At 50.9% G+C, this 26,836-nt stretch overlaps 1 protein-coding gene and 1 long non-coding RNA gene across 17 annotated transcripts in view; both read left to right on the forward strand.

The window, feature by feature from the left end:
- Nucleotides 1-17,436, forward strand: part of LOC122211999 — a 37,351-nt gene extending 19,915 nt beyond the window's left edge. For 11 of the 15 annotated variants that reach the window (XR_006198933.1, XR_006198932.1, XR_006198935.1 and 8 more), the window contains 3 exons: nucleotides 7,757-7,938; nucleotides 16,671-16,746; nucleotides 16,862-17,436. This is a non-coding gene — a long non-coding RNA (uncharacterized LOC122211999). Of the gene's footprint in view, nucleotides 1-6,918; nucleotides 7,103-7,630; nucleotides 7,709-7,756; nucleotides 7,939-16,670; nucleotides 16,747-16,861 lie in introns of all 15 variants that reach the window. The other 4 variants (XR_006198934.1, XR_006198929.1, XR_006198938.1 and 1 more) reach the window with 4 other exon arrangements.
- A 2,424-nt stretch (nucleotides 17,437-19,860) lies between these two features.
- LOC122212163 (small G protein signaling modulator 1-like) lies at nucleotides 19,861-25,915 on the forward strand. 2 transcript variants are annotated; one of them, XM_042925870.1, is made up of 6 exons: nucleotides 19,861-20,074; nucleotides 21,626-21,778; nucleotides 22,665-22,760; nucleotides 25,014-25,081; nucleotides 25,361-25,506; nucleotides 25,640-25,915. In XM_042925870.1, exons 3-6 carry the CDS (start codon nucleotides 22,756-22,758, stop codon nucleotides 25,913-25,915), a joined length of 495 nt encoding a protein of 164 aa, XP_042781804.1. In that variant the 5' UTR covers nucleotides 19,861-20,074; nucleotides 21,626-21,778; nucleotides 22,665-22,755. The 2 variants fall into 2 exon arrangements, with proteins under 2 accessions (XP_042781804.1, XP_042781805.1); XM_042925871.1 differs by lacking the exon at nucleotides 22,665-22,760.
- Nucleotides 25,916-26,836: the final 921 nt, after the last annotated feature.

Raw genomic sequence — 26,836 nt, forward strand, 5'->3', positions numbered from 1 at the left:
TCAGATTATAGCAACTATCGTTCATTTTTTCTTTCTTTTGTTTCTTTCTCCCTTTTTTGAGAAATAAAGACATGTTTACAACCCCCACGTATTAACCACTGCTCTAAATCACCAGTCCACAAAGCAGGCTTCCTGTCGAGAGGGTACAAGTAGCAACTCCTCTTTACTGATGAAGGAAACCGAAGCTCAGAGAGGTTAAGAGGCTGGACTGAGGTCACACAACTTGAGAAGCAGCACAGCAGGGTGCTGTAGCCAGCTTCACCCATTTCACTGTGGGGAATCCCTTGCAAAGCTAGCTAGAACAATAAAGAAGTCTAGAAACACAAAGCCAAAAGGGAAAGAGGCTCAAACACTGATATTATTGGTTCAAGGGTATGGGAAGTTGGGGTGCAGACTGCCAGCTTCAGGTGCAGTTCTGTCCAGGGGTCCCAACGATGTCATGAGGACCTTCTCTGTTTTCCTGTCTCTGTGCTGATGTTCTGTGCGTTGGCTTTATGCTTCGCCTGTCTCTGCGGGGAGGGGGAGTGTTGCCCGGCCGCTCTTGGGGTACAGCCTGCAAGCTTGGCATCAGCAGACAGAGAGCTTCCCCTCCCCCTTGGTTTTGGGGGAAGATGTAGGAAGAGATTTTGTTCACAGAACATGGAAGAGGTACACTGATCCCTGCTCAGGTAGGGAGAGTCCAGGAAGGCTCCCGGGAGCAGGGGACATCTGGGCTGAAGCCTGAATTGCACTTAGCCCGCTGGAGCATGTAGGGAGGGGCACCTGGCCGGAGGCACAGGTGAGCGAGGGCACAGAGCGGAGCTCATGGCGCCGCCTTTGGGGAGCAGCGTCTGACGGTCCGTGGTCCAAGGCACAGCCGGAGACGCTGCCTGCTAGGTCCTCAGCACCCAGGGCGCTCGCAGGGGAGGCAGAGCAGCAAAACCTGCGCTCTGCTCTTCCCCTCTCCTCTTCACTTTGCCCAAATGCCGAGAACGATTTTTAAAGCCACCCTGACACCCTCCAGATGTCCTGCATTAACCAGCCTCTCCGCTGTGGGCTTCTGGCAGACGCGAGAGTCCAGGGGCCTCCGTCTCTTTAGCTCCTGCCGGCTCGGCGTTACTCGCCCGCCTGCACTGCCAGGCGCCGACCACCTGGGACCCCAGCTGGGGTGGGGTACGCCCTGAGTCAGGACTGAGGCAGCAGGCCTCGGAGGAGCAGGTGGCAACCGGGCTGGTTTTTATTTTGGCCTCATATGCGCCCCAGGCACAGTGCTGGGGGCTTTATACCACCAGGGGGTGGCCTGGGCCAAGTCCAGCCTTTTTGTGAAACTGCTCTTGAGCAGAGAAGAATGGTTTTTACGTCCTAAAAGAGGGTTATAAAAACAAGAGACAGTGGGACAGAGACTCTGTGTGGCCTGAAAATAGGTTTGACAGATGGAGTAAGTGAAAATTCAGATTGCTGGGTGGGGGCGGGTGGTGGTGGTGGTGCGGGGCACCTGGCTGGCTCAGTCAGTTAAGACTCAGGCTCTTGATTTCAGCTCAGGTCACGGTCTTGGGGGTTGTGAGATTGAGCCCTGCATAGGGCTCTGCACCAACATGGCGGAGCATGCTTGGGATTCTCTCTCCCTCTCTGCCGCCGCTCTCTAAATAAATAAATAAACTTAATTTTTTTTTTTAAAGTTCAGATTGCTTGCTTGAATCTGAATTTCAGGAAAACAAGTGATCTTTTAGCATAGGTATGGTCCATGCAATATTTGGTACATACTTACACAAAAAAAGAAATTTCTTGTGTATCTGAAGTTTAGGTATCACTGGGCAGCCTGTATTTTATCTGGCAGTCCTACTCCAGAACCTGAAGTGTTTGCTGTCTGACCCTCTCCGGAAAATACTGCCCACCCTGGCCTTAAACACACAGCAGATGAGATCCAACGTCCAAGGGACTTAAAGACACTGCCTGGGTCAAAACTCAGTGAGCTTTAGCTGCAGGTGTTAGTGCTACTAATATAATCAGAGTGATCACCAAACATATCTTGAGCACATGCTGTTTGTTTGCCTAGTCAGCGTCCTAGAGATGGACACTAAACGCCCTCAGATGTATAGTGGAAGTCAGGCCATGATAAATTCTAAGGAAACGTCTCCAGCAGCAGAAGGGGGTCGGGAGTGGAGCTCTTTTTACACAGGGTGGGTCTGAGCCCCTGCCCCCATTCTGAGCGCTGTGCGTGTGTTTTTATGAAGTCCGCACATGGCAGCCCAGACAGGTGGTGTGAGTGTCATCTCCATTTCACAGATGAGGAAACTGAGGCCTGAGGTCACCTCGCTAACGGCACAATTGGAGTTTGACCTGGGCCTAGTGGCCCCCTGAACTCAAGTTTTTACTGACTTCCCTCAGGCACCTTCCTTTACATGGTGCCAGCTGCGTGCCGTGAGGCCCTCTGCCCAGATTTTCCAGAATCCTTCTGACAGCTCTGCACCCTGGGCTGTATTATTCCTATCCGGGCACAGGAGGGGTGAGCACAGAACCGTGCCGAGAGGCAGCGGGGAGTAGTGGCTGATCTGAAACCTGGTAGGGTTCAAGGTGGGCAGCACGAGGGTACCTTGGTGTGGGTGGGCAGGTGCTGGGAGTGAGGAGAGAAGACAAGGCAGGCCCCGGAGGCCCGGGAGCCCTCTCTTCCGGCTTTGCGGGTTGGTCCAGGTTTCCCTGCCTGATTCCCTCCTGAGCTTACGCCTCCTATATGCTGTTTCAGCATTTGCAGGTGGAGGGTGGGAGCGCGGGGCTGGTTTCTGAATGGTTGCAGGGTGGGGCTGGAAGTGTGCTGGGGCCTGTGCTCACTGGTGGCACGTGGAGGGGTGGGGTCACAGCCCCAGAGGCCCCCTAGGTCCTAAATAACCTGTGGATGAGAAGCTGGGGTGGGTGAACAGAGCCTAAGAGCCCCTTCGCAATTGCCTGTTCACCTAACTCACACTCGTGAGCGTCCACTGTGGGCCAGGCCGTGAACCCTACGGTCGCTGCCATCTAAGAGTGGCTCCTGCCTGTACAGTTCCTACTACGTGCCAGGTGCTGTCTCATTTGCCGATGAGGTGGGGTACTATTATCCACCACCCCATGGTACAGGTGGGGAGACTTGTCCAGCATCATGAGGGGTCAAGGATTCAACACCAGTTCAGTGACACCACGTTCTGGCTCCTAGCCTCTCAACTGCCTCCTAACATCCTGTCGTTAGAGCTAAGAAGCTGGTTTCGAAAGAAGTGAGCTCCCCATCATTTGGAGGAATGCAGGCAGATGTTGGAGGACTCCGAATGGATGCTGGACAGAGACGAAATCTTTCTGACCACTTTGACCTTTGAAGTTGGCTCCCCCTGCCTAAAAGACCCCCACAGGCATGGTTGTTAGAGTCATATCCGGGTGACTCAGGTCTCCTGACTCCCATTTCAGTGCTGTTTTGGTCCCCACGTTGGGCAAGACTGAGGAACCCCTTCTCATAGGTTTCTCGGCACTTTGGGATTTCACAGGGCCTGACCCATTTCTGGGCAGGTTGGGGGCAGAGCTGACCGTCAGACCTTGAGTTCAAGTCCTGGCTGCGGCCTTTCCTGGTTGTGTGCCTTAGGCCAAATCGCATCAATTCAGTTTACCTATCTTTAAAACCGGGAGGAGAGGGGCACCTGGATGGCTCAGTCAGTTAGGCATCTGACTCTCGATTTCAGCTCAGGTCATGGTCTCGTGGTTTGTGAGTTCAAGCCTTGCATCGGGCTCCGTGCTGGCAGCACAAGAGCCTGCTTGGGATTCTCTCTCTCTCTCCTGCCTTTCTGCCCCTCCCCCACTCACATGCGCACATGTGCGCTCTCTCTCTCTCTCTCTCTCTCTCTCTCTGGAAAAAAAAAACTTTAAAACGGGGATGATAATATTTTTGTGAGGATTAAATAAGGTATTCTGTACAAAGTACATGGCACATAGTAGGTGCTCAGTAAACATACTCTCTTGCTGCTAAGCTGGGCAGTAACAAAACTATTTCAAAAGGTCTCCAGCTTCTGCTTTGAGGCCTTTGTTAGAATAAAGACCTGGGTCTGAATCCTGCCTCCTCTGCATGACCTTGGGTGGGTTATCTAATAGCTCTCTGCCTCAGTTTCTTCCATCTGTAAAGTGGGACTGTGTCGGTAATCTATCTTGGGTTGTCATGCCATAAACAGTCCCAGGAACACCATGAGTGCTCAAAAAAAAAAAAAAAGAAAAGAAAAGAAAAGAAGAACAGTGAGCTTTCAGCATCATAAAACTCCTGCTATATGCTAGCCAGGCCTCCTCTTTTGCAAATAACACCCCATTGAATCCTCACCCCTGGACAGGAAGGGCTGAGCTGGATGCAAACACAGGTCTCTGTGGCTGCAGTCGCACCACCCGTAGCCACTGCCTCTGTGCTGCCTCAGTCAGGCATGATTCCGGGGCCAAAGCTCAGCAAATCACATGGGCTTGTTCAGGGAGCCAGGATGCCACACTGCCACCGCCACCCCCAGACCACCCCGAGGTTCCTCACAGCTGTCGACCTCCACAGCAGATCAGTTCCAGGCTCATGCCTGGGAGCCTGGGACGGGAAAGGTGGTTGAGCTGCATTTCAGAGGCCTTCTGTGGCCCTCTGCCCCGTGCCCACAGGGGCGGTCGGTTCCCCCGGGGATGGGTCCTCCCCTGGCCAGTTTGGGCCATAGCCTCTTTCTGCAGTGAGACAGTGTCCTCTCCCGTGAGGCTGCAGGGACCGACCTTCCGGGGGAGGCTTTCCCCCCTGCCTTTTTAATTTCCTCTTCTGGCCTCAGGCTGTCAGCGCGTTATTAACTTCTGGGGAAGTCGGGAGCCAGCAGAGTAGGGGAGGCCCCTCCCTCGTCAGAACCCCTCCCTCAGGCTGAGAACTACGCCCTTGGTGCTGTGTCCCCACCTCCACTGCCCACCCCGCCCCAGATCCATCCCCAGGAGCCTGCCTTCCCTGGGGATTACCCTGTCTGAGTTTCAGGGTCCATAGCTACAAACAGACAACCTTCATTCTGTGGGGTTTGGACTTGAGACAACGTGTGTATACAGTCCGGGTAACAATAGGAAACAGATGATTCCTCCAAACGCAGCACATGAAGATGAATTTAATAAGGGTGCTGTTGACCAAGGCAGGGTGGGGTGGGTGGGGAGAAGGGTGCAGCACCCCGCGGTTGGAATAGTGGGGAGCCGGGAACTGTTGGCTGCCCCAGTCTGATACGGGAAGCAAGGAGAGGTGGCCAGAAGGGACTGGCTGTGTGAGGAAGGTCCCCAGACAGGAGCCGTGACTGCGGAGTCTCTTCCTAAGGACTTTGGCTGCTAGTTTTCTGTCTCCTCTGAAATGCCCCACTGCAATGGGAGCATGCCTGAGAGTAGCTTGGAAAGCTTGATCAACACCCCAGAGTTGCTGCCTCCGTGGCTTCCGAGCATCTGTATCTCCAGCCGGTTCTCAGCTCGTGCTGGTGCTGGTGCTGGGGCTGCTGGGCCCTGCGTCAGCACCACGCTTGCCCTGTACCTGTCCCAGCTTGTCCTACCTTTTGGCTCTTTGGACCGAAAGGTCTTCCTGGGCAGGACCGTCAGGCTCCATCCCTGCTGCTCTGTGCACCCAGTGTATCCGGGCCTTTGTCCCGCTGAATTCACCGGTGTTTGAATGGTTTGCAACTTGTCCCTGTTGACTGTTGCCCAGATGCAGCCATGCTGTATCTTGGCGGTCCCTATGTGGCAGCTGTCGCCGAGATGGAGGTCAGCATGCAGCTTTCTTAGGGTGTGCCTTTGGGATTAACACCCAGCGGAGCCAAGTGAAGTGAGCGGCAGTGGGCCAAGGGAGAAGATGGGTCACGAGGCTTTCATGGAAGCCCCGTGGGGAGTTGCCGGTCTTGCTGGGATGGCCCTTCACACTGTCCCAAGTTGGGGGCAAGGATGCCAGACCTTCACAGCCTACACGTTCCCATCACCGGATGGTGGCCTCCGGGGAAGCAGCGAGACCTTGGTGGAGGCTCTCCCTGGGGCTGAAGGGATCCCTGTCCTCTATGGGACTGGCAGCTGAGGGCTCTCCAGGAGCCCTCCTAGCAGCCTCCAGTCCTGAAGCGGTCTGTGTGGCACATTGTGTCACCTGCCACATCATCAGAACCTGCCCATGGAGCCAGGGAGGGGACAGAGGCTTTCCCGTGGCCGCCACTGCCCTCCCTTCCCTATCCCTGAGTCCTGTGGCCCCTCGACCCCCGGCCAGGAAACCCTCTTGGATCCCTCAAGTACACAGAACCCCCAGCGAAGATCCCTGGCCATGGTTTTGCCTGCAGCTGAGTTCCGAATCTTACTTTTGCTGGGCCCAGCCATCCTGTGACCCAGAGAAGCAGAAGTCCCCCAGACCCTATCCTGGCTCGTGCTGAGATGTGGAATAAACGCATCGGTGCTGTTGTCCACCACTTGCAGTGACTACGGGGTCCTCCAGGCCTTCTGGAGGGAGGGAGAGGAAAAGGAAGGGATTGTGTCTTCTGTCATGTCCCTGAGGCCGGCAGTCCCAGGGAGTACATCTGACTCCTGTGTCTGGGGCAGAGTGTGGTGGGTAGAGGCTCCCCTTGGAGTCAGATTGACCAGCATACAAACCTCAGCAAGATGACCTTGGATTTTCTGATGCCCTTGGCTAGGCAGTAACCAATACCTCTGCACTTGTCTGTCAAGTGGCCTGGTGGTGGCCACCTGGGAACTGTGTTGTGAGGATTATGGGGGGCCGGCCCCGTGTCTCAGCTCAGGCAGCCGAAGCAGAACACCACAGATGGAGTGGCCTAAACAGACATTGATTTCTTGCAGTTTGGAGGCTGAGAAGTCCAGGGCCAAGGTGCTAGCCCATTCAGTTCCTGGCGAGGGCTGTCTTCCTGGCTTGTAGATGACCTTTTCCCTGTGCTCTTCTCCTCTTCCTCTTTTTTTAAGGACCCCAATCCCATGCTGAGGGCCTCACCTTCAGGAGCTCATCCAACCCTAATTTCCCCCCAAAGGCCCCACCTGCAGATACCATCACACGGGGGCTGGGGCAGGGCTTCAGCATGTGAATCTTTGGGGACACGAGCATCCAGTCCATGACACCATGTATGCTTAGCCCAGTGCTGTGCATTTGGTAAGTTGGAGCATTATTATTATTTTTCAAAGACAAGCCATTGGCTGAAGCTTCTAGAATAGCATCCAGAGCCTGGGTTGACACTCTGCTTCGGCCTCCTGTTCACTGTGTGACCTCGGGTTTGTTGCTTAATGTCTCTGATCTTAACTCTCATGGTGTGAGAAGTCGGTATAAAAGTAGAACCATGGGGTGCCTGGGTGGCTCATTGGGTTAAGCATCCAACCTCGGTTCAGGTCGTGATCTCATGGTTCGTGGGTTCAAGCCCTGCGTCGGGCTCTCCACTCCTCTCAGCATGGAGCCCGTTTCAGATCCTCTGTCCCCCTCTGTCTCTGCCCCTCCCCTGCTTGTGTTTTCTCTCTGTATCTCTCTCAAAAGTAAACAAACTTAAAAAAAAATTTTTTTTAGTAAAAATAGAACCAAGCCTCACAGAGCTGTGGAGAGGGTATAGTGAGTTAATGACATAGGTAACCCTAGAACTAATTCATCACTCATTCATTCATTCATTCATCCATTCGTTCGCTGGCACAGAAGAGCTCATTCAGAGGGAGAAGGATGCTGCGGATACGGATGGTGGGAGTACCAGTCTGCCCTGGCCGCCATAACAAGGTACCACACACTGAGTGGCTTAAACAACAGAAATGTATTTTCTCACAGTGCTGGAGGCTGGAGGTCCAAGGTCATGATGTCAGCAGGGTTGGCTTCTGCGGGCCACGAGGGAAGGCTCTGTTCCCGGCGTTCCTCGTGGATGGCCCTCTTCTCCCCGTGTCTTCATGTGGCCTTCCCTCTGTGGTGGTCTGCATCCCAGTTTCCTCTTATAAGGACATCAGTCACACCAGGTGGGGCCCCACCCTCATGACCTCATTGTGACATAATTACCTCTGTAAAGATCTTGGCTCCAAATAGATCACATCCTCTAGGGGTTAAGGTTTCAGCATGTGATTGGGGGGCAGGGACACGGCTCAGCCCATCACAGTTGGGGAGGTGAAGGCATCCTGGAAAGTGGGAGTTGGGTAGGTCTTTGAGGCCAGAGGGGTAAACTGAGGTCCCTCGGGGCAGTGCTCGCAGCCACAGCCAGGACTTAGAGCTTAGGGATTTTCCATCCCGGCAACCTTTTGGGGATGGAGCACGTGGGTCCTGGCGGTCACTGCACTAGCCACGGGGGAGGACGCGGGCAGACGGAAGGGCCCCTGCGTCACACTCACTCTGGCAGGCGAAGGGCAGATGGCCACCTCCGAGGGGCAGGCGGACATTGGCAGGAGGGCTACGAGCTGCCTGAGAGAGGGCTGGCCACTGGGAAGAGCTGGGGCTGGCCCTGTGTGTGGGGTGGTCAGCTGCGTTAGCCCTCCCCCCCGTGCTGTCCCCTTCTGTGACACCAGGGCGGGCAGCCTGGGCCAGCCCAGTGGTGCCAGACATTCTCACACAGGATCAGTGAGTTGGAGAAACAGACTCCTGTGTGTTTCTCCTTGACCCCACACTCTTCCTGGACGATCCCGCAGACACCAGAGGTGTGTGGGTTTGCTACACCTCAGGCAGTTCTTCGATGCCAGCCGGGTGGCCGCCCCTTAACCGAGTCTGACGCTAGCTGCCTGGAGTCAGTGTCAGGTCCCACAGGTGAGGGGCCCCAGTCCTGCAAGACTGTCCCCCACTTCAGGTGCAAGTCTCAGATTGTCCCCTGTACTTCTTTGTTGGTTTCATTTATTTATTTATTTTTGAGAGAGACAGAGAGAGAGAGCGCGTGCGCACAAATATGGGGAGGGGCAGAGAGAGAGGGAGACACAGAATCCAAAGCAGGCTGCAGGCTCTGAGCTGCCGGCACAGAACCCAGTGTGGCTCACGAACTGCAAGATCATGACCTGAACTGAAGTCGGACGCTTAACCGACTGAGCCACCCAGGCGCCCCATCCCCGTACTTCTTGATGGCCGCATACTGGGGTTCCCCTAGCCCCCTCCTTAGATTTGATCGTTTGCTCATAGGAGTCAGGGAAACACCTAGGTTCACCGGTTTGTGACAAAAAGGTACGATACAGGACGCAGATGAACATCCAGATGGAAGAGGTGCGTAGGGCAAGGTCTGGGGGAGGGGCACAGAGCCTCCGTGTCATCTTGTGGCGCCCTTCCGTCACCTCCATGTTCGGCAGCCTGCTGTCCAAGCCTCATACTTGGGGGTTTTTATGGAGGCTTCATTAACACAGACGTGGTGAAGAGTGAACTCAGTCTGCCTCCCTGTCCCCGTCCGCGAGAATGAGGCATGGGGCTGAAAGTTCCAAGCTTCTCATCATAGCTTGGTCTTTCTGGTGACCAGTCCCCACCCCGAAGCGATCCAGGCGCCCGCCAGGCATCACCTCATTAGAACAAAGCACATTCCTCTCACCCAGGAGAGTCCAAGGGATTTAGAAATTGTGTGTCAGGAACTGAGGTCAAAGGTCAACTGGTAGAATAGAAGATGCCCCTAGTGCTGTGATCACTTAGGAAATTACCAGGGATTTAGGAGCTCTGTGCGGGGAACTGGGGGCCAAGACCAACAGGTACACGTTTTTTTATTATTTTACGGTCAGCAAACTGTTGCCCAAAGGACAAACCCGGCTCTCCACTTGGTTTTGTAAATAAAGTTTTATTGGAACACAGCCACGCTCATTCATTGGCATATGGCTGCTCTCCGGATCCAAGGGTGAAGTTAAATACTTGAGACAGAGACCAGTGGCCAGCAAAGCCAAGAATGCTTACTCCGTAGATCTCTACAGAAACGGTTTGCAGACCCTTGTTTTTGTGCTTCTCTGTCTATAGTTCTAGGTACCAGGTTCACCCCTGGAACTTCCTTGTTGTGCTGAGAACAGCAGTGTCTGCTGAGAACCCGCTTCCTGGTTCACAGACCGCTGTCTTCTCTCTATGTCCTCACATGACAGAAGAGGGAAGGGAGCTCTCCGGGGTCTCTTTCCTGAGGTCACCGATCCTACCCATGACCTCATCACCTCCCACAGGCCCCGCCTCGTAATACCCCCATCACACTGGGGATTAGAATCTCAACATAGGAATTTGGGGGGGAACTGAAACATTCAGTCCATTGCAGGGAGTGTCCTCCTCCCCAGAGCCTCAGTTTTCCTCCTCTGTACATGGGGAGAGTATTACCCTGAACTCTTGGGATGATCCCATGAGGCAAGGCAGGCAGGAGAGAACTTGACAAAGTGCCACTCTCGGGACTTACTCTCTCCATTCTACCTGCTGATAGCCTCCACCTTGCTGTGCTGGCAGCATGGAGCCTGGAGCCTGCTTCCCCCTCTCTGACCCTTCCCCACTCTCTCTCTCTCTCTCTCTCAAAAATAAACATCAAAATTTTTTTTAAAAAAATCAACTGCAAAATATTTATTTACACTATATTAACACATAGTATCCACACTTGTAAAAATTGTGGTAAAATACACAACATAAAATTTTGCCTTCATCGTTTTTAAGTTCGGTAGTGCGGAGTCATTCACATTGTTGTGTGGTCAGTCTCTCTTCGTCTCACAAAACTACAGCTCTGTACCCGTTAAGTAATAATTTTCCTTTCTCTCCTCCCCCCAGCCCCTGGCAACCACTATTCTGTTTTCTGTCTCTATGAACTTGCCTCCTTTAGGCACCGCTCATAAGTATTTTGTCTCTTTGTGCCTGGCTTATTTCACTTAGCGTGACATGTTCAAGGTTCACGCATGTACTGGCAGGTGTCAGAATTCCCTTCCTTTTTTTTTAACTTTATGTGTATATTTTGAGAGAGAGAGAGGGAAGGAGGGACAGGCATAGAGAGGGAGAGAGAGAGAGAGAGAGAGAGAGAGAGAGAGAGAGAGAATCCTAAGCAGGCTCCACACCATCAGTGCAGAGCCCGACACAGGGCTCTATCCCACAAACCATGAGACCACGCCCCAAGCCAAGATCCAGAGTCGGACACTCAACAAACTGAGCCACCCAGGTGCCCCAGAACTTCCTCCCTTTTAAGGCTGAGTTATATTGCCTTGAGTGTGTCTGCTACATTTTGTTTATCCATTTGTCCATCAATGGACACTTGGGTTGTTTCTGCCCTTGGCTGTTGTGGATAGTGCTGCCGTGAACACGGGTGTGCAAATCTCTCTTCAACACTCTGCTTTCAGTCCTTTGGGGTATATACCCAGAAGAGAACTGCTGGATCAGATGGGAATTTTCTGCTTAATTTTTTGAGGACCTGCCATCCTGTTTTCCTTAGGAACCGCACAAGTTCACGTGCCCATCAGCAATGCACCAGAGTTCCGATCTCTCCATATGTGCACCCACACTTGTTATTTTCCATTTTTCGATAGGAGCCATCCTAATAGGTGTGAGGCGGTCAGTATCTCATCACGGTTTTGATTTGCACTTCCCTGATGATGAATGATGTTGAGCATCTTTGCGTGTGCTTGTTGGCCATCTGTTTATCTTCTCTGGAGACGTGTCTGTCCAGGTCCTTTGCCCATTTGGGAATCAGGTTGTTTTTTGTTGTTGAGTTGTAGGAACGCATCATACAGTCTAGACGTTAGCTCCTTAGCAGATACACGATTTGCAGGTATTTTCACCCATTCCATGGGTGTTGCCTTTTCACTCTGTTTGTTGTGTCCTTTGATGTACGCAAGTTTGTTTGTTTACTTTGACGCGGTCCATTTTATTTCATGTTACTTTTGCCCGTTCTGCTTTTGGTGTCACAGCCAAGAAATCGTTGCCAAATCATGGCGCTTCTCTGCTATGTTTTCTTTGAGGAATTCTGTAGTGTTCGCTCTGGTATTTAGGCCTTTGATCCATTTCGAGTTGATTTTTGTGTCTGGTACAGGTGAGGGTCTCACTTCATTCTTTTCCATGTGGACATCCAGTTTTCTCAAGAGCATTTGTAGGAGACTGCCCCCCCCCCCACACACACTGAATGGTCTTGGCATCTTTGTCAAAATCGTTTCATATGTACTGATAGACATGAAGGTTTATTTCTGGGCTCTCTCTTCTTCACCACTTGTGTTTATGCTGGTACCTCAAAATTTGCTAGTATTTTTATTACCATAGTTTTATAATGAGGTTTGAAGTCAGGAAATACCAAACTTCTAGCTTTGTTCTTCCTTTTCAAGATTGCTTTGCCTATTCATGGGAGTCCTTATGACTTTTAGGATAGATTTTCCTTTTTCTGCAAAAAAACAAACAAAACCAAAAACCAAAAACAAAAACACCACGCCAAAACAACATCAACAAAATGCCATTGGGATTTTGATGGCGATTACACGTAGATTGCTTTGGGTTTTATTGACAACGATATTAAGTCTTTCAATCTCTGAACACATGGGAAGCCTTTCCATTTATTTGCATCTTTAAAAAGTTCTCTTGGGGTGCTTGTGTGGCTTAGTCGGTTGTGCATCCAACTTTGGCTCAGGTCGTGATCTCACAGCTTGTGGGTTCGAGCCCTGCATCGGGCTCTGTGCTGACAGTCCAGAGCCTGGAGCCTGCCTCTCTCTCTGTGCCCCTCCCCTGCTCATGCTTTGTCTCTTTCTCCTTCAAAAATGAATAAACATTAAAAGTAATAACAACAACAATAACAATAATAATAATAATAATAATAAAGTTCTCTCAGCAGGTTTACTGTAGCTTTCGATATACAGGTCTTTCACCTCCTTGGTTAAGTTTATCCCCAAGTATTTTATTCTTTTTGATGCTACTTTTTTTTTTAGTGTTTCTTTATTTTTGAGAGAGAGAGAGAGAGCATGAGCAGGGGAGGAGCAGAGAGAGAGGAAGAGAGAGAGAATCCGAAGTAGGCTCCGTAATATCAGCACAGAGCCTGACATGGGGCTCGAACTCAGAAACCGCGAGCTCACGACCTCTGCTGAAGTTGGACGCTTAACTGACGGAGCCACACAGGCACCCCTGTTTCTGATGCTATTGTAAACAGAATATTTAACATTTTGTTTTGGGATTGTTTATCGGTAGTGTTTAGAAATACAGCTAATTTTCACGTATGGATTTTGTATCCTGCAACATGGCTGTATTTATTTATGACTGCTAACAGTTTTCATGTGGAGTTTCTAGCGTTTTCCGCGCATAAGATCAACCGAAATCATTTCACTTCTTTCTTTCCAATTTGCATACCTTTGGTTTCTTTTCCTTGTCCTAATTCGTCTGGCTAGAGCTTCCAATGCTACGTGAAGTAAAAGAGGCGAGCAGAGGTGTCTTTGTCTTGCTCTTGACTTTGAAGGAAAAACTTTCGGTCTTCCACCATCGCATGCGATGGTAACTCTGGGTTTTTCCTACATGACTTTCATACGTGACCGGTAGTTTCTTCCTGTTCTTAGTTTGGTGAGAGTTTTTATGGTGAACGGTGTTGAATTTTGCCACATTCTTTTTCTGTATCAGCCGTGATGCCCATGTGGTACTTTTCTCTTCGTATGTTAATGCTGGTGTCTTGGGTTGGTCGGTTTTTGTGTCTTGAACCCTCGCTGCATCTTAGCAGAATGTCCTACTTGGTCATGGCACATGTGGAGCTCTCCGGATCCTGCCGAGTTCTGTTTGCCAGTGTTTTGTTGAGCCTTCTGATGGAGTCACTCATTGGAGACATTGGTCTCCAGTGTTTGTGTCATGACTTGCTTGGCTTTGCTTTCCAAGGTAATGTCAGCCTCATGCAACGCAAGTATTCCCTCCTCTTCCATTATTATTATTATTTTAGAAGAATTTGAGGAGGATTGGTGTTAATTCTGATTTTTGTCGAGTCTCTCTCTCTCTCTCTTATTTTTTGCTCTTAGTCTGGCTTAAAGGTTTGTCAATCCTGCTGATCTTTTGGAAGACTCAACTCTTGGTTTTGTTAAAACCTACCCTTGTATTTCTTTTCTTTCTTTTGTTTATCTCTGCTGTGACATTGTGATGACCTTCCTTCTGCTAGCTTTGGGTTTTGTTTGTTCCTCTGTAGTTCCTCGAGGTGTCAAGTTAGACGGTTGATTGGAGACCTTCCTTGTTGTTTGAACATAAGCACTTCCAGCTGTAGATGCCCCTTGTACCCTGCTTTCTTTACATCCCCTGGATTTTGATACGTTGCCTTTTCCTTTCCATTTGTCTCAAGATACTTGCTGATTTCTCTTGTGATTTCTTCTTTGACCTGTTGGTTGTTGGAGACTGTGTATGGTTTGGGGTACCTGGGTGGCTCAGTCAGTTGAGTGTCTCTCTCTTTTTTTTTAATATAACTTATTGCCAAACTGGCTTCCATACAACACCCAGTGCTCATCCCAACAAGCGCCCTCCTTAATGCCCATCACCCATTTAGCCCATCCCCCCACACACTTCCCCTCCAGCAACCTTCAGTTTGTTCTCTGAATTTAAGAGTCTCTTATGGGGGCCCCTGGGTGGCTCAGTCAGTCGAGGGACCGACTTCGGCTCACGTCATGATCTCACAGTTCGTGCATTCGAGCCCCACGTTGGTCTTTGTGCTGACAGCTTAGAGCCTGGAACCTGCTTCGGATTCTGTGCCTCCCTCTCTCCCTGTCCCTCCCCCACTTGTGCTCTGTCTCTCCAAAAATATATAAGCGTTTTTTAAAAAAAGAGTGGCTCAGGTCGTGATCTCACAGTCATGGGTTCAAGCCCCGCGTCGGGCTCTGGGCTTATCAATCTGATGGGTGTTCGAGAGCAGCCACTGTGGGGACCCTTGAAGCAGGGGAATTTTATTCTCCTGAACAGGTTACTGTTTCAGCCAGAATAGAGAGACCAGGTGAGGTTTTAGGCAAGTAACACTGCAGGCACCCTGTGCGCCAGGCTCTGTGCTCAGCACATGGTGTGCGTTACCTTGTTCAGTCTTCCCGCAGCCCCATGAGGCAGGTGCTGTTCCTGTACGCCCTTCACCCAGCAAGAAAACTAAGGTTCAGGGAGGTGATGTGATTTGACTGTGGAAACACAATCAGGAGCCACAGTGGCCAGGATATGGCAGCTGGAGCTGAGATGGGGCAAAAAAAAAGTCCTGAGCCAAAAGTCCAGCCATGGCTTCCGAGCTTTGTGGCCTTCAGTAGGCCAGTTTGCCTCCCAACCCTCAAGTTTCCACACGTGTAAACAGGGCCGGTTCCAGGGCTTTGGCTACATAGTTTTCAGACTTGGAAATGCCGCTGGCGAAGCCCAGCTTAGAGCTCGCTGAGCTCAGAGGTCAGCGCTGTTCACGGGGCGAGTGCTGACTCGGTTGTGTGGGGCAGACACTGCAGGGCATGGCCAGGGATGCTCTGAGTTCTGTTTTCCCCTCCAGGAGGCACCCGCAGGGAAGGGGAGAGGGGCATGGAGAGCCTGCGATCGCTCTCTGGTGGGTGCACTGCTGAGCTGGCCTGGCTGAGGCCGAGCGGGTCACGGGGCAGCCAGGAAGGGAGCGGCTGCTCATGGAGGGGTTGGATTCAGAACTGCTCCTGTTACCCCATGTCGCAGCCCTGGCGATGTAGAGCTGGGACCGGCCTTTGAGGTCATCTCTCTCGGCCTTCTCAACCTCAAGGTGGCGAAACTGAGCCTCTAGAGAGGAGAAATGCATGGCTAAAGCCCCATGGTGACTGGGGGCTGGGCAGACCGGGGGCCAGAATCCAGCAAAGCAGAAGGGTGTTCAGGCCACTGGTGAGTCATCTCTGTGAGCAGAGGCACGGCTGCCCTTTCAGCACTGTGTCGCTCACTCCTGGTGCATCAGGGGCGCTCAAAAAAGATTTGTTGAGCGTGTGAGGATAGTAGGAAAACACACCCCCAGGGAGTCAGACAGCCTGGAATTCGGTGTCTGCTCTGGGCCAGCTTTACTTCTCTGGGCAAGTTTGCTTCACTTTGCTGAGCCTCGGTTTCCCAAATTGAGGTCACAGACCCAACTGGAGGTGCCTGAGCAGTGATTGGAACCCAGAGCTGCTAGATTCCAGGCCTGATTTATCACTATACCTTCCTGATTCTTTTATATACTTGTTTCCCCTTCCTTCCTTCCTTCCTTCCTTCCTTCCTTCCTTCCTTCCTTCCCTCTCTTTTCTTTCCTTCTTTCTTACTTTCTTTTCTTTCCTTCTTTCTTACTTTCTTTTCTTTTCTTTTCTTTTCTTTCTTTCTTTCTTTCTTTCTTTCTTTCTCCCTCCTTGCTTCCAAAAATATTTATTGAGCACCTGCTATGTGCCAGGCACTGTTTTGGTCTCCATGGATACAGAAGTGAACAAGATAGGTGAGGCCCTGGCCTCAGGGAATTTATATCTTAGAAGAAGGTAATAGTAAGCAAGTAAACAGGACAGGAATAGCATATGTACCCAGAATGGACTGTAACGAGGTGTGAGTGGTGTCAGGGGAGGGCTGTGTCAGATAAGTGGCTCAAGGAAGATGACATTTCGTGTGACACCTGAGAAGAACCAGCCACGCAGAGAGCCTGAAGAAATAATTCAGTAAAACATGATGCTCTCACAGGCCCCAGGCCTCAGACTTACAGAAGGCGCCATGAGGAGGGCATGGAAGGAGACAAGTTATCAAAGCACCCCAGATGGCCTCAGAGGGCCAGGAAGGATGACACGGCCCTTGGGGATGACCGCACCCTGGGTCGCGTTTGGGTCTCCCCGTCCAACTGCCTCTGCCCTTCCAGGTGAAGCAGATCATGGAAGAGGCAGCCACACGGAAGTTCGTCCACGAGGACAACAGCCACATCATCTCCTTCTGTGGTGAGTCCGTGGACCCTGACCTGGAAAGGGGCTTCTTTCTCTGTGGGCTGCCTTGGGGGAGTGGCGTCTTTGTGCAAGGATTCTCACACCGTGTTTTGACTTTGTGACTCTGAAGGTCTTTTTGGATCCCCGGGGGGCTCTGTGAGGGAATTTGGAACCACGGAGAAGTCGAGAGAAGAAAGGAAGAATGGCCTGTGTACCCAGCAAGAGCTAGTCACTGCTGACGCTGGAGGGACTGTCTTCCCCTCCTGTGGGCTCAGTTCACGGCTACCCATCCCCCTAGTGATGTTGGTCGTGCATCTGACGACAGACTCTGCACCCTTTCCTCACCCTCCTGTGGCTGTTGCCAAATGAAGGGGGAGGATGGATGGGCTTTAAAAACATAGGGAATTGGGAGCCATTGATCCATCCTAAAGGATCATGTCCAGCTGGCTCAGCAGAGGAGGTAGGCCTAGGGCTCGGAGCTTGACTTGTATCCTTGAACCAGCTGTGCTCACAAGATTCCAGAAATAACCGTGCTGCCAGATTCTTACTGTCCTTCCACAATGGCTACAGACACATGTTTTACGTGTCCCCACAGTCAGGGTTCAGCTTCTAATCCATGTGTATGTATAAGCAGGGATGTTTCTTTCTGCCTGAAAACCTTTTCATTCCATGACTGGAGTGTCTCGCAATGGAGGACGTGCTGTATCTCCCCTCTTGCGCTCTTGGCCCCGAGGAGAGGCCAGAGCGAGGAGACCTGGTCGGCCCTCAGCTTCATCCAGATGGCTGGAGGCACTACCCATGGGAGCACATATCGTGACCTGGGAGCCCAGTGCTGTCAGGTTAGCCCCTTTGCAGCCAGGCAGACCTGGGTTCGAATCCCTCCTCTGCCGTTTGTTTGTTGGGTGACCTTGGCAAAAAAAAAAAAACAAAACTAAGTTTATTTGGAGAGAGAGTGTGTGGGCAGAGGGAGGGCAGAGAGAGAGGAAGAGACACGCAGAGAGAGAATCTCAAGCAGGCTCTACGCTGTCAGCGCAGAGCCTGATGCGGGCCCTGAACCCATGAACCATGAGATCGTGACCTGAGCCGAAGTTGGATGCTTAACTGACTGAGCCACCCAGGCGCCCCCAGATTTCTTTTTAAAGTGAGATGTGTTTATTTAAATTACATATATGTGTGTGTGTGTGTGTTTATATATTGTATGTGTATATATAGGTTTATATATATATATGTCTGCATATGTACATGTGTATATACGCATAAATGTTAATGTGAGAATGTATACATGCCTAATTTTTTTTTATCCTGGACATCTCTATTTGCAAAGAAAATAATAGGCATACTTCAGAGTGTGCGGCCGTGCTCACCCGTTGAAGATTTAGAGGAATAGGTTGGGATAAAAATCATGATTCTCTAACTGCAACCCCAGTGTTTGGATGAGGGAGGAAGGGTGATGTCATGGCAGGGTGAGGCCTGCAGGGGCTCCCTGTGGTGTCTCTGCTCCATTGTGCCTTAGGAGCCATTGTCAGAAAGACGCGAGGCATGTCTCCAGTGCTTAAACAGTTAATTAACTTATTGCAGTCTAAACAAAAGTGTAGTGTGTGCAAGCAAAAATGAAGAAATTTCCGAGATGCTCACCCAGAATATATTAAACCCATGGGCAGATTAGGCAGTAGGGTGGGCCTCCGTTCAAAGCCACGTAATCGCTGGGGCACTTGGCTGGCTCATTCAGTAGAGCACGTGACTCTGGAGCTCAACGTTGTGAGTTCCAGCCCCACGTTGGGCGTGGAGCCTCCTTAAAAGAAAAAGTGTAATCATAAGGTTTTGAAGAAAGTCAAATAATTGCCAACAAAAATAAACCAAGACAAGCAGTTGCACCAAACCTCTCGGGATTTCTCCTTGTGTGCAACATAACCTGGGCCAGGCTCTTAACCCTCAGGCTGCTGGAGTATTCCTTCTGTGGAGTCACAGTAACTAGAACTCTCACTTCTTGGGTATTTTCCACAAGGATTAGGTAAGGTAAACCTTCACACTGGTCTCATACCCAGCAGATACCCAATAAGGAGTAGCTCTTACAAGATGCTCAGTTTTTCCATCAACGTCGATTATGCTCCTATGATACACCAGAGTGAACTCCCTCCCAGTCTGCTGTGTAAGACAGAAGATAAGAAAATACTCAATAAAGCGCTGCTGAAAGTACCAGAAATAAGACTGGGGCCATCAGAATGGCCTGCACAGGGACTGTTTCCCGGGGGGAGGGGGGTGGGGGGGACACTAAGGCCCAGAGAGGGAAAGCGATTTGCCTGAGGTCACACTCAGGCAAGTCAGTGATAGAGCCCAGGCTACTGCCCGGGTCTCCTGCTCTGAGCAGGGCTGGGCGGGGTGTCCAGGGGAAACACAGACATGGGAAGATGATGACAGTCCTCTCTTCAGATCCTTTGTGGCGGCACAAGTGTTGTGAGCACACCTTGGGCTCAGACCTGGCTTTGGATCCCAGCTCGTCTGGGTGGCCCTGGGCAATTCAGTTCCCCTCTTAGGGCCTCAGTTTCCACATCTGAGACCTGGAGATGGCGTTCCTTTCTTCCTTGGCTGTGGCAGAGATGGAATGGGATCCAAGATGTTAGCTGTTCCTGGAATCACAATGGTGGGGACGATCATGTGATTCTTCAGCCCAGATAAAGCCCACCAGTCCTGTGGTCAGCCTCCCCTCCCTCACCGACAGGCGTAACAGCTAACGTCCCTGCAGCGCTCACTATGTGCCGAACTATGTGAAGCGCTTGCCGTGCATTTTCCCCACCTCGCTTGCTGCAACCATGTCAGAGGCCTGTTCGTACTTTCCCATTTCACAGATGAGGATACTGAGACACAGAGAGAGGAAGTCATTGCCCAAGGTCACGCAGCCGGTTAGTGTCTGGGAGAGGATATGAACACAGACAGTCTGACCTCGGGCAGCAAACACAGGTTAACTGCTAAGCTCTCCTGCTCCCTTTTGAGGGAGTGGAAGGCAGACAGACGTACGTGATTTTCCTTTGATGCTTTCGTGGATTTTGCGATTCTGGGGCGCCCCGCTCTCCAAGGCGCCTGTGTGTGGCTGAAGACCTGAGCTGGGCTGGGTGCTGGGGAGCACGGGTAGGGCAGGGCCTGCTGACCATCGTGTCCCTGCAGCGGCTGTAGAGGCCTGCGTCCTGCATGGGCTGCGGCGGCGGGAGTCTGGCTTTCTGCGCAGCAACAGGATTGCAGCTCTCTTCATGAAAGTGGGCAAGAACTTCCCACCGGCCGAAGAGCTGAGCCGCAATGTGCAGGACCTGGAACAGCAGATCGAGAGCGCGTGAGTGCGGAGCATGGGGTAAGGGCTGGAGCGTTCCCGCAGGGGACAGTCCAGGCTCCTCCCTGAGCTCTGCCAGAACCCGCACCTCCTGGCACTGTCTGCACTCTGCTTTCGCTCCTCAAACCCTCCAGACTCTTTCCTACCCCGGGGCCTTTGCACATGCTCTACCTACCACCCGGTTCACACGCCTCACCTTCCAGGGCTGGTGCCTTGTCATCATTCAGGCCTTTCCTCAGTTAAGGGTAAACTCCAACCCTCACCCCATTTCTCTTACGTATCACTGCTTATTTTCTCTCCTGTGGTTATCACCACCTCTAATTATTCATTCCTTTGTGTACTTTTCACTTGATTGTTGTCTCTCTCCTCCTTGGTTCTGAACTCCATGAGAACAGGCCACTAAAATCTGTTATTCCCCATTTTGTCCCCCGTGTCTGGACAGTGCCCAACACCTGGTAAAATGCTCAAGAAGTGATTGTTGAATGAGTAAGTGTCTGCTGTTAGCCAAACCCATTCCGCATGCAGGAAGACCAAGTTTAATGAAACTACTGTGGTCTCCATCTGCATGGACCAGTTGCTGACATTGAGGCAACAAGGGGAACGGTGACTTCACTCACATGTCTGGAGGGCTGATTTCCTGGGGGGCGGGGGGGGCGGGGCCTGAGGGCATGTACGCGAGAACCTCCCACCAGAGTCCCGACCCGCACAGTTTGACTCTAGGCCAGAGCCGCGGTCTGGAGCCTGGTCAGGGCTGGCAAAGAGGTTTCAGCTCCCGTTGGTGCTGGCAGCCGCCCACAGGACCTTGTTGTGAAAGATTCCGGAGCCGTGATTGGGCTTCACGGGAAAGAATGTGTGGATTGATTCGCCGTGTGTGTGACGGGCAAGAGAAGGAGAGAGAGCCGCACATGCCATGTGTGCCGTGGGTGATCACTCCACCTCAGCGGGTGGGAGATGGTCCTTTCCCTCCCTTGCAGGCCTGCCAGCCCAGAGCTGCTGGCCACAACTGTGGGACGGGCAAGGCTGTGGACTTAGCGTCACCGGCTCCCTTTCGGAATCAGACTCCTCAGCCACTTGGTGTTCAAGGTGCCTTCCAGTCCGTATGCTAAATTCCCAAGTGTTTGCTGATAACTTCCGAAAGGGAGCGATTTCCATGGGCCTTCCATAATATCGGGAATGACTTTCTCATGGAGGAATTAGAGATACCCATGCCAGGTGGTAGGAGAGAGCCATTCATTTCATTCATGCAATCGCTCATTCATGAGAGAGGGAAGGGGAGAGAGGGAATGAGAGAGAGAGATGAAGAGAAGTGTCGCCCTGAGAATCTGGTTTGCCCATCAACAACAGTATATGAAGGTGTCTGTTTTCTCGCATCTTCACACTCACTGGGTGTTATCATTTTTTCAACACGTCACCCACTTGCCAGGAGCAAGGTGGGCTTTTGTTGTTGTTTTAGTTGCCGTTCCTTCATTCCCTAGAGAGGTTGGGCATTTTGCTGTTTGCATATGCAAAAGGAGGTCCTGTTGGATCTCCTTTTTTGAGAATATTCCTCCTCCTCCTGTACTGGTCTTGAAGGTGAAACCAGATTCAGGGCCTCCAGGAGAATGTGCGGAAGCTGCCGAAGCTGCCCAGCCTGTCCCCACTTGCCATCAAGCACCTGTGGATCCGCACTGCTTTGTTTGAGAAGGTCCTGGACAAAATTGTGCATTACCTGGTGGAAAACAGCAGGTGAGTGAGAAAGAGCAGCCGCCGTGGCGTGCTCTGGCGCCGCCTTCTTCCCATTGTGGGAACTGCACCCTATGGCACAGAGCAACTTTCTTTTCTTTCCTGTTGACGTGCACTTGACTTGAAAGCAATTAGATAAAGGCCTTCTGGATGTTTGCATCTAAATGAGCCCAGCTTAGAACCTGGGACTATTCAGGTGCTTCCTGCTAATACAGGATCTTCAAATTTGGAATGAGGAACAAGGATCTTGCAATCTTAGGGATCTTTTTCCTCCCATGAATGAAGCCTACAGTCTACTTGCTAACTGTGGTCCTAGAAGAGTCATGTAGCTCCTCTGTGTCTCTGCTGCTCTTTTAATAAATGGGACAGGGATTGTTGCCATTCGGGAGAAGAGGTGAGAAGGGGAGCTAGTGAGTACACAGTGTTTTGGAAATGTAGGATACTTTTTTTACATTTTCTCTTCTAGCTGAGATTAACCTGGTGTAAAGGTTTTAGACTGTGAGTACTCTTGGCAAGCATTTATCCATACATTCATTCATCCAGTAACTATTTAATGGGCACCTACCATGTGCCGGGCACTAACCGAGATGTTGGAGATACATTGGTCTTAAGTGTCATGTTAAGAGCTTGGATATTATGCTAAGAGCACAGAGGAGCCAGTGAAGAATGTGGGCTTTTGTATAACCTGAGACTCTTCATTGCTAACACTCCTTCCAGCCATAGACAGATGGGGAGAGAGAGATAGACAGGGGGAGTGGGAAAGGGAAAAGATGATGAGGGAAATATCTGAGAATCTCCTCATCTCTCGGTATATGAAAGTGCCTGTTTAACCACATCTTCACATGCAGTGGGTATTATGATTACCTTTTATTCTTTGCCTGTTTGCTAGGAAAATCTATCTGAAAGGAGAGAGCGGAGTCCTTCCTCTCACGAACCTCACATAGTTGCAGGGAAAACAGGAAAATAGTAATTGTGGTAATATGTGGTGAGTATTCCAAGTCAGGTGGGTGGTGTTTAATTTCCTCTGGGTGGTCAGGAAAAGAATCCTGGAAGACATGGCAGTTAATCATCCGTTCGAAGGGCATGTAGGCATTAACCAGGTGAAGTGGGTAGGGAAAAGAGTGTTCCCAGCCAAGGGAATAGCAGGTGCAAAGCCAGGAGGCAGGAGACAAATTGGAAGAAATCCAGGCTCTGGAGTCCAATTAATCTCTTCACCTTCTAGTAAAATGTGATACGTCTCTGCCCCGTGCCCTCGCATGGGTGCGGGCCTCTGTAGCTATCGCCTTTGGCATATGACCTTGTGTTTTCTGCCGAATGAGTCGGTAGAAGGAAGGAGTAATTTATTTGAGCAGCAGTGCCAAACTATCTCTTTATTTTTTTTGTCTAAACTTTTTATTTTTTTGATTCGCATAGAAGTTGTAGCATTAGCACAAAGAGTTCTCGCCTGCCCTCAGTGATAACATCCTACATAACCATAGTACAAATACCAAAACAGGAAATTGACATTGGTACAATACTGTTAACTAAACTACATGCTTTCTTTGGATTTCACTAGTTACGTACACTCATTTTTTTCTGTCTAGCTCTATGGAATTTTAGCATAGTTAAATTCAGTATAAATACATATATGTATTATTTAATTAAATATGTATTATTTAACTATTTAATAAAAATTACATATGTATATGTATTTTACTCCTAGTATAAATACAGTCTATAATTCTGTGTAACCAACACCACAGTCACGACACAGAACTGTTCCAATGAAACCTACCACCCCAAAGAAGCTCCCTCGAGCTACCCTCGATGGTCACATCTTGCCCCCAGTCCCACCTGCTAGTTTTTAAGGTACTATTTCCAGGGTTTATGATCATGCAACAGTGCTGGTTTTCAGCATAGAGACTGAGTGGCAGAGTGGAAAGTGTCTTGAAGTTTTACCTTCTGATCTGACACCAAAATGGATAAACTTGCTGCTGAGAACGCACAGAGCATGTCCGTTTGGCTTCAGCCAGTATCCTGGTGGATAGAAAATTCCTCTGGGGTCATATTACGGTGATGTTGCCACCCCTTAGCAAGAACTCCCTGGTGTCAGAGTCTGTGCTGTTGCTGTAAAAGCAGGTCAATATTTAATCCTCCCAACAACCTGGGCAGGTGGGTTCTGTCATTCTTGTCATTTTATAGCTGAGGACACTAAAGCTCAGAGAGAGTAGTCGTCACATGCCCAGGGACACACAGTGAGAGTGGGAGTGGCCGACCTGGGCTCCCACTCAGTCTGCCTCGCTGCAGATCCTGTGTTCTTCGACCCCTGCTGTAGGATGGGAACACCCAAGCTGGCTGGGTATAGCTTGCATCCACCTGCTGTGTGGCCTCCAAGAAGTCACTTACCCTCCCTGAGCCTGACATCCCTCGGGAAGGTAGAACAAGTTCCTTTCCAACTCTAAAATTCAGTTCCTAGCTTGTAGGAGTTTGCAGAGAATTAGAAGGCACTACACAACAGCTCAAACAAAGAAGCAAAACCCGAAAACACTCAGCACAAACATTGTCTTGCCCATATGACAAGTTATTTTGAAGAGCCGGAAGCCAGGGGGCGCTTGCGAGCACGTCAGGCCAGCGTCATCCACATAGTTATCCGCGCAGGAAGTCCTGTTAATATAGCTTTTCCGTACACACCACAGCTAAAAAGCCTTTTATTGCCTCAGTAACATTAGAAGAGCTGACATCATCTGAGCTCCCAAGCCACTTGGCGCCTGAAATGGAAGATGTGATAGAAGCTGATAGAAGCAGCCAGAAGCAGCCTTCTAATTATTACTCCCGTTACTCTCATTAAGGCTGTATCACAGCCATGTATTAAGCAGTTACGTGCCAGGCATGGTACTAAGTGCCCACATCTGTTGTCTCTTTCAAAAGTCCCCCTTTTTTTTAATTTAAGTAAGCTTCACACCCAGCATGGAGCTCTACGTGAGGCGTGAACTCACGACCCTGAGATCAAGACCTGAGCTGAGATCAAGAGTCAGACACTTAACTGAACCACACAGGTGCCCCTCTAAAGTCCTTCTGATGGCCCTAGGATATATGTTTTTATTACCCCCATTTTACAGATGGGACATTTGAGGCTTACAGCGTTACCTGGGTAACAAGAGGGAGGCTGAACTCAGTCTGCTCTTAAGCATCAGGTCAGTGTCAATTGTGAGCCCTCTGTTGTTCCCATCCAGACCTGCCCGTCCTTTTCTCTTGCCAGTAAATACTATGAGAAGGAAGCCCTCCTGATGGACCCGGCGGATGGCCCCATCCTTGCGTCTTTGTTGGGTAAGTGGTCCAGGGCTCTGAGCTTCATCTGGATCTCTGATCTTGGCTCACTGGTGCACCTCCTAAGGGCCTCTCTCGTTTCCCTCTAGCCTTCTCCATCAACACTTACCTGTTCCCTGGCTCTTGCTCTCAGGCTCTTGTGCTGGACTCTCCTTAGCAGGACCCTGGGGCATAGTCACTGGCTGGAGGGGAGAGGCAGTGAGTTGGTGGCCCGTCTGGGGGTAGACAGGAGGGTGGACTTGCAGGGCTATGGATTCCCAGCCCCTGTATGCTCCACAGTGGGGCCCCGTGCCCTGGAGTACACCGAGATGAAGACTGCAGACCACTTCTGGACTGGCCCCTCAGCCGACGAGCTTGTCCAGAGGCACCGCATCCACAGCTCGCACCTGTGGCAGGACTCGGCCACCAAGCGTCCAGCCCTCTGTGTGAGTAGGGGTGGACTCCGGGGCCCTGGGAGGGAGCTGGGCTGAGTGCCAGACTTGGTGTGGAGGTGGAGAATGGAGTGGGACATTGAGGGTCACTGCAGGCCTCACCCTCCACCTCCCCTCACCCTTCCAGATCCAGAAGAGACATTCAAGTGGCAGCACGGACGACCGACCATCCCTTTCTGCCCGTGACTGTGTTGAGTCCCTGCACCAGAACTCCCGGGCCACGCTCCTCTATGGCAAGAACGATGTTCTGGTTCAGCCGGTGAGAGATATCTGGGACCCAGATCTTCCACAGGGGGTCTGGCTTCCAGTTATACAGGAGGAGTTCCCTCTGGTTCCAGGTTGTTCATCCATTCATCCATGCATCTGTCCACATCTCCATCTCTCCATCCATTCATCCATATGACAACATTGCTTCTATCCGTCTGTCCATCTATTCACCCACCTACCTATCTTTACTTCTACCTATCCATCCATCTATCCATCCACTCATCCATCCACCCACCCATCCATCCACCCACCCATCCATCCATCTTCCTACCCATGTTTACTTCCATCCATCCAACTACCCATCCATCTCCCCATCCGTCCATCCATCCATCCATCCATCCACCCATCCATCCATCTTCCTACCCATGTTTACTTCCATCCATCCATCCACTCATCCGTCCACCCACCCATCCATCCACCCACTCATCCATCCATCTTCCTACCCATGTTTACTTCCATCCATCCAACTACCCATCCATCTCCCCATCCGTCCGTCCATCCATCCACCCATCCACCCATCCATCCATCTTCCTACCCATGTTTACTTCCATCCATCCATCCACTCATCCGTCCACCCACCCATCCATCCACCCACCCATCCATCCATCTTCCTACCCATGTTTACTTCCATCCATCCAACTACCCATCCATCTCCCCATCCGTCCGTCCATCCATCCATCCATCCACCCATCCATCCATCTTCCTACCCATGTTTACTTCCATCCATCCATCCATCCACTCATCCGTCCACCCACCCATCCATCCACCCACTCATCCATCCATCTTCCTACCCATGTTTACTTCCATCCATCCAACTACCCATCCATCTCCCCATCCGTCCGTCCATCCATCCATCCACCCATCCATCCATCTTCCTACCCATGTTTACTTCCATCCATCCGTCCACTCATCCGTCCACCCACCCATCCATCCACCCACCCATCCATCCATCTTCCTACCCATGTTTACTTCCATCCATCCAACTACCCATCCATCTCCCCATCCGTCCGTCCATCCATCCATCCATCCACCCATCCATCCATCTTCCTACCCATGT

Source organism: Panthera leo, chromosome F3 (genome assembly GCF_018350215.1).
Source record: "Panthera leo isolate Ple1 chromosome F3, P.leo_Ple1_pat1.1, whole genome shotgun sequence".
Taxonomy (NCBI): Eukaryota; Metazoa; Chordata; class Mammalia; order Carnivora; family Felidae; genus Panthera; species Panthera leo.

Bases quoted from the DNA above. Each gene is read 5' to 3' on its own strand.
- LOC122212163 (XM_042925870.1), top strand. The intron at 25,082-25,360 runs GTAAGTGGTCCA...TATGCTCCACAG, and splicing joins CATCCTTGCGTCTTTGTTGG to TGGGGCCCCGTGCCCTGGAG. The intron at 25,507-25,639 runs GTGAGTAGGGGT...TCACCCTTCCAG, and splicing joins CCAAGCGTCCAGCCCTCTGT to ATCCAGAAGAGACATTCAAG.